This window comes from Melanotaenia boesemani, chromosome 21 (genome assembly GCF_017639745.1).
Source record: "Melanotaenia boesemani isolate fMelBoe1 chromosome 21, fMelBoe1.pri, whole genome shotgun sequence".
In the NCBI taxonomy this organism is placed as follows: domain Eukaryota; kingdom Metazoa; phylum Chordata; class Actinopteri; order Atheriniformes; family Melanotaeniidae; genus Melanotaenia; species Melanotaenia boesemani.
Window position 1 is genome coordinate 15,448,892 of NC_055702.1, and position 8,942 is coordinate 15,457,833.

General features: G+C 39.3%; 1 protein-coding gene across 2 annotated transcripts; it reads right to left on the reverse strand.

Moving 5' to 3' along the window:
* Positions 1 to 37: 37 nt before the first annotated feature.
* On the reverse strand, positions 38 to 5,691 carry adprh (ADP-ribosylarginine hydrolase). 2 transcript variants are annotated; one of them, XM_041973193.1, is made up of 8 exons: positions 5,333 to 5,691; positions 4,775 to 4,889; positions 4,512 to 4,620; positions 4,095 to 4,193; positions 3,915 to 4,020; positions 2,224 to 2,490; positions 1,657 to 1,871; positions 38 to 733 (listed from the first exon to the last, which is right to left on the reverse strand). In XM_041973193.1, the coding sequence occupies exons 1-8, from the start codon at positions 5,338 to 5,340 to the stop codon at positions 585 to 587; spliced, it is 1,068 nt and encodes a 355-aa protein (XP_041829127.1). In that variant the 5' UTR covers positions 5,341 to 5,691; the 3' UTR covers positions 38 to 584. The 2 variants fall into 2 exon arrangements, with proteins under 2 accessions (XP_041829127.1, XP_041829126.1); XM_041973192.1 differs by having other exon boundaries at positions 4,775 to 4,892.
* Positions 5,692 to 8,942: the final 3,251 nt, after the last annotated feature.

Here is an 8,942-nt window from a genome sequence, read left to right on the forward strand (position 1 = left end):
AATGACCAAAAAAATAAAGTTTAACTCAATTACAAAGTTTTGTTCTTTAGATTTATTGTATCATTAATTGTGCTTGTCTGGAGAATAGCAGTAAGTATTCCTGCTCTGTGGGAAGTAACAGAACAGCTGATAATGAGACAAATGTCCTTTTCATTAGTCTACTGCAAGAGCAGTCAATTTAAAACTCACTGAACATTTGCTATTATCTCAGGTTGACAAAATGAAGTAATTACCTCCTCAGGGACATTTTGTATCTTTCACACTGTCATTAGCTTGGATTCGTTCTGCTCGCTGGTTTAAAACATTCACTAGGGGGACCCCTCTACACACCAGCCTGACTGCCACCATCACGAGGCGCGCTGTCCTTGTTGTGGCAGAAATGACTCTTTGGGTTAGTGGGACAATGTTTCTCCTTCAGGCAAGAATGACAACACATTTTGTGGCTCAGTGACAGCTCTCTAGATCAATGTACTACTGAGCATGCTTGCTAGTTCTATATCAGTAGGTCAGTGTGGCCTAGTTTCTGTTCACCACAGCATATTGGAGCACTCTCAGTCCGGGCTGCAGGTTTGTCACTGCTTTTGTCAATGTGACAGCTCGTAGAGCTGCTCGGCGCAGCGCTCCAGTCGGTTACGGTACTCCAGATTGCAGTAGTTGCCCTCAGGGACCCCTGTGGTGCCATGGAGGAGACCCCAGCAGCAGCAGGCAATCACAGCAGTGCTGTCACTGTCACCTGGAAGAAATTGTAGAGAGAGAACAGCAGATGTAGTGCATGTCTAATTTAGACTTGAGTGATAATGACAAGCTCACAAGAGTGAAAGGTGTGACTTCAGGTTTGATGATGAGCAGCTGAGCACAGACTTTTGTGACACATTCTCTGATTTTCTTTTAAAGGGACACTAAACATGCTTTTTGGTGTAAAAACTGTTTTGCAGTTTCTTTTTTAACAAAACAAGTCAAACTAGACAGCATGAGGGAGCTGCAAGACACTGTATCCTGCAGGCTGTGTTTCTGATAAGGTTGATTTACTATTGACTGAATCGGGGTTGTCAGGCCCACACGAGGACAAAGAACAAGCTTTCAGCGGTATTGACTGAACGTGTAAGAAAAAATTTTGATCTTGTCTCGGTTTTTCAAGTTGCTGCAGGAACTCATGTGATGTTAAAATCTGCAAATGTGTTTCTGTAAAAGGGGAAATTAAGCTGTGCTCACGTTTATTACCCTGAATGCAACAGTACCGGCTTAAATCTCTGTACACAGGGCTTGTGGGTCTACTGAGGCTTAGCAAAGCTGATGCAACCCTGCCTCTACTACAGGCCTGGATACCAGTTAATCTTTCCCAAGAGACAAGAAACCAGCTGGTTTTTGGACTAGTATAAAAAGGGCTTAAATGGGTTATTTACTGTATCTGTTCATGACAGTAGAGTATTACAGTTATTACACTTAATTAGGGTCTGCACAAAATAAAAATGTATATAACACCGTTTACACAAATCTAGTTTAATACAAAAACATGAACAAGGCTGGGGATGGAGAAATCTAGTATGAAAGATAAGAGAAAATGTTTTCTAAATTGGTACTTTCGTGAAAGATTAGGCAAAATTTAAACTAAGAAAACACTTTCTTTAAAGGACACTTCTTGATTAAACCACTGACCTCCATGAAAGCCTGCTCGGCTCATCAGTTCCTCCCAGTCTGAGCCTGCCCCCAGCAAAGCATCCAACGCTATCATTGGAGCGTCATGGCCGCTCCGTCCTGCCCATCCAGACAGACTGAAGCTCTTGTAGGCCTCATCTCTCTCAGCTGGGCCATAGGCAGGGGGCCAAATCGCAGGTCCCACTCCATTGGAGATACCCCTCATATCCAGGTACCTGTGCACAGAGACTATGACATTGCTTCCTAATGGCACAGATTACAAGATGTCTTTAAAAATGTACTTTTTTTTTCACCTACAGTTAACTGATGAACTTGGAGCCCCCCCAAACTAAAGATTTTAGCAAGATAAGTAATCAGTTAGTCCATCAGTCTTATCTCTATCAGAGGCTGTGGTTTAGAATACAAATGATATCCTAGACTAGACTTGATGAGGGACATTGTACAAAGTCATGCCACCATCTGTTAACCTTGAAGCTTACATAGGTTATTAGAAGCTGCTGACGCTGCAAACCTAAATGTGAGTACCATGCGACAGCAGAAAAAAAGCCCCATTTCAGCAGCTCTTACCACTGCCACTTATCACAGAAGTAGTCCCAGTCTCTCTCCGTCTCTTCCACAGCGTAGCCTCGACCCTGAACAAACATCTTTGCTATTGGGCAAGCCTCATTGATCAGGCCCAAACCCCAAGTGGTGATTGGCCTCCGCTGCACGGCGTACGAGGTGAAAAGGGCCGATGCCACAGCTCCCAGGAAACCAGTGGGGTGTGGATGGGTCATCCTGCCTGTCTCCACAGCTGCACCCACCAGTGACAACACCTGGTCAGGCTTTGGATACCTGGTGTCGAATTATGAAAGTCACCTTCACTGTTATTTGTTTTCAACAAACTATATAACCAGATTTTTTCCCTCCACTTTCCATTTTATATGATGCAAGGGATGTTGTTTTTTCCCCTCACTTTCTGATACTATGACTCAAGAAAATGACCAGCATTATGAAAAAAATCACTTGGGCACCAGAAATATTTAATTTCTCTGTATTACAAGTTATAGAAAAACATATTTACATGCAGACTGTCTGACATGCACTGAATAAATCAGGAGTTATTTTGGATTCTGACCTTAAAAGTGCCCTGTGGAGTTTTCCTCAGTATTACCAAAACATATTATGCACAATCTGTGCATGAGCGCTAACATTTTCATCTCTGTGCGTAAAGCTTGTCCAAATATTTGGTTTAAATCCAGCATTGTTTACATCCACATTTACTAGCGTGCAGCTTTCTTCTTCTTCTATCTGCCTTTGCTGCAAAATTACAGACAAAACATATAAATTAAATAACCAAGTTTGCACAACTTTAAAGCTTTGTATTTTGTTAAAATTATGACGGGTTTGTGTTTATTTTAAATGTTCTGCATCATCTTGCAGAGCAATCATTGATCCTGATTATCATAATGCCTTGCTGCTCATCACAGATTTTGCTGGATGTCAGCGCACACACAAAATAAAACAATTATTTCATTATCTTCATTCATAAAGCTCCCTGTAGCTTTCAAACTGCGTCACGACTCTTGACATTTATATTTGGCAAACATGCAGAATATAAAAAAAAAAAAAAACATGAAGTATCTAAAATCAATAAGTTTAAATACAACTTATTCTAGAGGAATATAGAAATCTGCAGAAGGAATGAAACAACTCTCCTCCAAAGGATTTCCCCTCATTTAATATGCTGATGATGGTTTACATTTTGGTATTAGATCTGATGACTATGAAGGCCCCACTCTTCAAATGCTCACTGTGGCGCTCTTGTGTTCAACATACCAGAGCCACTGCTTCACCACACTGCAGCGCTCATTGATTCAACAGTCCACAAGCCCTGCCATCACTGGTTTCAGATATTAGAGGGAAACTTCAGTAACTGGTTTAATACATTAAATGTTAAATCTGTATGTGTGTTTGCCTGATAGCCAAGGTTTTTCTGTGAAAAAAAAATCTAATCCTCACTGGGAATATGATGGATAGCTCTTTTAAAGACTGACATATTATTAGACAACAGAACTCAAGTTTTCTAATATTCTCCTTTTGAGTTTTCTGTGCAAACAAAAACAATTTATCAAGTGGAGCTTTCAGGATGACTAGTTTCATCAATAATAATGATACCCTGAAGGCAAGCAATGCATAAGATCTACTGAGAGAAAATGTAATAACCAAACTCATTAAGGGCTCAGGCAAAACTGAACACAAGACAAAGCATGACTTACCTAAGGCCAATGCACATGGATCTCATGGCTGCTCCACAGCCTGTGCCCTCAGGGTTATATGGCACTCTGTAGCCCCCTTCCTTCCCAGGCTTAAGTTGGGAAATGCCTAAAAGAGTAAGTTAGTTACATCTCTAATGCTGCAACCAGAAGAAGTGATGTGATTTTACAATTAAAACTTACCCAAAATGCTTGAAGGCCCTGGTTTCCTCCCCTCCATGTCCTTCATTCCCTCCACATAACGAGTAGCCACCTCATGAAGGAGATCCTCCCCCACCTTGCCTGTGAGGGAGACATCTTGTTCAAACCGCAGACTTTAAAAATGAATTTGATCTGTGAACATGGTTGTTTGCCTTATCACTGCAAAGGTCAAGTCGAATTTCCGTTGTTGTCTGTGCACTTGTGTAAAGCTGTAATAGAGCAGCAAATCAAGACAAGACTGGAAATTAGATTTAACCTTTAGATGGCGCGTTCGAAGGGGAGGGTGTGTTGTGTTCTGATGAGGTCTGATCAATCCAATCAAATCTTCATTTGAAAGAAAAAAAAAAAAAAGCAAAAGAAAGAGCTGGAAACCTGGCTTCAAAGAGATTTTGATCTCACCAGTTGCCAGTCCTTCAGCTGTTGCCAAATGTAGAACTGTGTCATCGCTTACTGGCCAATCGGGAAGCTCAGCCTTTATGTTCTTCAGGCCACCAAGTTCCTGCAACTCCTGCACAGCCAGAAAAGACAGAAAGACATTTTGAACTAGATGATTTTCACTCATTTTAAATGAAAACTACAAATCACTTAGAAGTTGAACTCATCATCTTTCACATCAATATTGGGCAATCAGTCCCACTTTGCTGTGGAAGTACTGCGCTGACCTGGTGAATAGCAGGTCCAGACTCATTGTACTCCCACAGCTGGTTCCTGTAGCCCAGAGCATCACCAGCACCACTCAGCAACATGGCTGTCTTATAGTGCTCCACTGTGGCAGATCTGCTGGATAGAGACAATTTGTGTAGTGTTATATATTGTGGTGCCCTTTAAAACCATAAGCACGCCTCCAGATGAACTTTGTATCAGTTCTTTTTGCAAACATTTATCAAGTTTAACAGCATGCCTTTAGAAAGAACCTGTGTACTTTTCAACACTGAAAACCTATTAAAAATGTGAAGAATCAAGGTACTGTCGTATCAAGTCCTCTTCTTTGGTGTCATATGGTTAAAATAATTATATTTTCCTTGCCCTTAGCCCATGGAAATGCACTAAGCACATATGAATGTCATTCTTTGGTTGGTCTACTCTGTAGATCACAAATGTTTGGTCTGTTAGACTTAACAGCAACCCATGAGTGTGTCTGCCTTAATAAAAAGTTACTCTCCGGGTTCATTTTAAGAGTAATTTAGTTAAATCCTTCCACCATACAGCTGCAGCCTCACCGGTCCATTGCAGTGCGTCGTTCCCAGAAACCAGTCTTCACAAGGCGGCCACTCTCTTGAGTAAACACCGGGGCTGCAAATAAACCTCCAGCACTCAACGCTGCTAGCTACAACCTGCAACCGGGCTGCGACGTTGATCCCAGCTCAGACACACACACAAAAAGAAAGAGCGACCCCCCTAGTTACCCGGTTTACAAACCAGAGTCACAATGTCCACCACACTCCCGGACTAAAAAAAGACCCAGTAACCCAAGTTCGGACGGCTGTTCTCTAGTTGACAAGATGAGACGTAAAACAAATGTCAAATGTTGCTGCAACAGCGCTGTAATCATTGACGATGTGCTTCTCAAAAATGTGCTGCAACATGCACATTTCTGACTGAATACTGTTTACAGAAGTGGTGGAAGAAGGATAGAGATAATGGCTCCATCACGAGGGAATTAAAGAGTGAAACATCAGAGTTAGAAAAGTGATAGTTCACTCAAAGCCCAAACTATCCTGTGCTTTTATTAGTTTCCTTTAACGTTGCTGCACAACTACATCTTAATAGGAAGATGTTAAAGAAATAGAGAAAAAGAATAATTTCTAACTGAAACCTACAGTAGAAGTATAAAGTAACATTACCTAAAAAAACAAACTGATTATTAGATCATTTCCTATTTGGCAAATTTCTTTTAGGACACTGAGAAGTGGAGAAAATGCAGGTCAGCTCTGGCAATTAGTAATGTCTCATCTAGAAAACATTTCTATAAGATCACCTCTGTGTCAGCCCTTTTTTAAGTGTGCAAACATCTATAAATACTTTTGTTAGAAGGGTTTTAAGATATGCAGCAGATCTTCAAGTAGCTCTACTTGAAGATCTGAAACTGTGAAGATGAAAAAACGATTCCATTAAAAATGCTCACAAGACAAAAACAACACTAAAAGAAAAGAGACACCTATCACATCACATTTCACACACTATTGATCACATATCACACCTGTTGTTTTGAGTATTAGTATAGATGAGCCGCTCAGAATAAAAACACCTACTGAGTTGTTAGAGTAGTTCTGGATATTCAGTGTGTTGAGTACTTTTGAGCAGTTTTGGTATATGATGAGCTAGAACTTGTGTCCATAAGGATGACTGACAGGTAGTCACACTGATTAAAGGGCATAATAATGTAAAATCATTAGTTTTCTTTAGGTCTATAGTGCCTTTTGAACGGTATATTTCAAGTTTAAATCTGAATCTTTGACACTGCTTGGCAGCTTCACATGATCATTATCAACATTCATCAGTAACGTATGAATACTAACAGGACTGGAAACCTGTATACAGTGTTTTCTGCTGCCAGTCGCAAAGTTTACCATATTTCTGATTAACTTTCTGGACCATGTCCCAAACACACCATCTGTTGGATGGACAGTTTTCTCCATCATTCATGCTATGAGTAATTTTTGTTAATGTATGAAGATCTTGACAAACAGCAAGTGAATCTTCAGACTTGAAATTTATTTTCAAACTAGTACTGTTTTAAATTTACCGTACCATGTTTGTCTCTATGCTGCTGATCCAAGTTTGACCATCACAAGTTTAACTAGTCCAGTAAAGCATTTGTAACAAACTGGACTATTACAACTACAGCAGTTCTTACGATCATTTTTTATAAGCGACTGCAGATGCTGACCCTGGACTGTGACCTTGTGACATCATTCCCACAGTTCCCAATGTTTGGCCTTTGTTTAGTGAAAAATTCTTCACTGAGTAACATCAGTGACATTTTTGGTTTTAGTAAGAATATAAGTTAAATTTTGAAGTGAACAATTTGATGCAGATTGAAATAAAGCAAATCATATTTACATAACGCTTGTCCTCTTCCTTTACTTATCATTTTTACATTTAGTGATATCACTTGTTACGTTTCTTAGACACACACTGCTCTATTTTCACTGTTAACTACCTCAGTACTGTGTGAGAAACTTTATTAATGTGTGCTTTTTATGACAAAATTTAATCATTTGTATTCCTGCACATAGTGTTTAATACAACAGTAAAGGTATGCGTGTCAGAGTTAAGTGAATTACTCATCTTACAAAACACTACAAAATACAAGGTTTTTAGAGGAAGTTGCTGAATACTTCAACTGATAATATACAAAACAAGTGAAGCCATGACACTTTTATTAAAACACTGCTGGACTGTCATGATCAGGACCAGGCAGACCATCAACATCTGGAATGGCTCTTTTCTGTCCAGGTTTCTAAAACTGTTGGAACCCCATACCCAGGTATCCAGACCATGGTTGGTGCCAGTGGTCTCTTTGCGTCACATCTCCTCAACCTGTACTTGGCAATTAGCAGCTTTATTTTGATTTTAAATAAAATATAAAATATATTTGAATGTAAAAGTTATGGCTCAGTGTCAGGTGTGCTTTACACATGTGCAACAGATTAACTGGACTTTTTAAAATTATGAGAAAAATGCAGAAAGGTTTTGATTTCCAAGTATTTTAAAATATATATTTACTTAACCTATGTGGAAGACGTTAAACGCATATAAATTTAGTTCATTTAGTTTAATTGAGCCCTCGACAGGACTGATGAGTATGGGAGGGGCGTCCAACCACTAATCAATTCTGTGCAGACTCCGACTCACAAAATGGATTGTGTGGGGCAGATTGTGGCCGTTAATCGAACATTGGGAGGGAACAGAGCTGAGTCGTCCATTTTAAAAAAATCTTTATTTTAAAAATAGTAATAATAATAGCAATAATAATAAAAAAAAATCTTAATATGTGGATAAAAAGCAGCAAAGTGAGATTTTACAACTTGTGGTTCATTGGTTTTGAGACCAAAGTGGAACAGTTCTCTTTAACTGGTGTCACTAAATGCTACGCTTAATTAGTTCAACAAAGTTCAAGTCACTAAACAGCATTTACTGCTTAATTTGAGGGATTTGTTAACAAAAATAAAAGCAGCTGTAAAAGCTTTGTTGTATCCCATTATTAAGATGTTACTCCTATTTATTAAAAGTTATCACAATAGTAGGTTCCAGTAACAGCGTCATTAAGCAATCACATTTAAGCGCTTTTACATATAAAGAAGATACTAAGATCTCAAGATTTATTGTGACACTGAGATATTACCATTACTAAAGTGATTTCTTTAATTTTTTCAGGGAAAATGACTGACAGAGGAGACGGACAGCACAACAGAAAGAATCGTATTTGGCTCATCATACTGACACAAACCTCTTTTCTATGCAGTTTTTCCAAAAGCTAGGCAGCCTGATTCAGGGTTTTGTGAACTGTAATGTTAACAAAATTCTCTTAACTGATCTCGTAGGCCCAAATCTTCACCTTCGTTTTTTCCATCTATGGGATCCATCAGCCATTGTAATCTTTGAAGGATTATTGGAATGGCTGGATGTTGTTATGATCGTGCAAGAGGGACCGGTCTTATTGCTTTTAGTGGGAGCTGAACAAGAAGCTGACCAACATGTCAACAATCATAACCATCAAGATCCATACAACCAAAACATTGCCATTGTTGAAAATATTCAAAATATTGACAATGTTGACATCAACATCATTGGTAACATGCCGTATAATGGCCAAGCTGACAATCC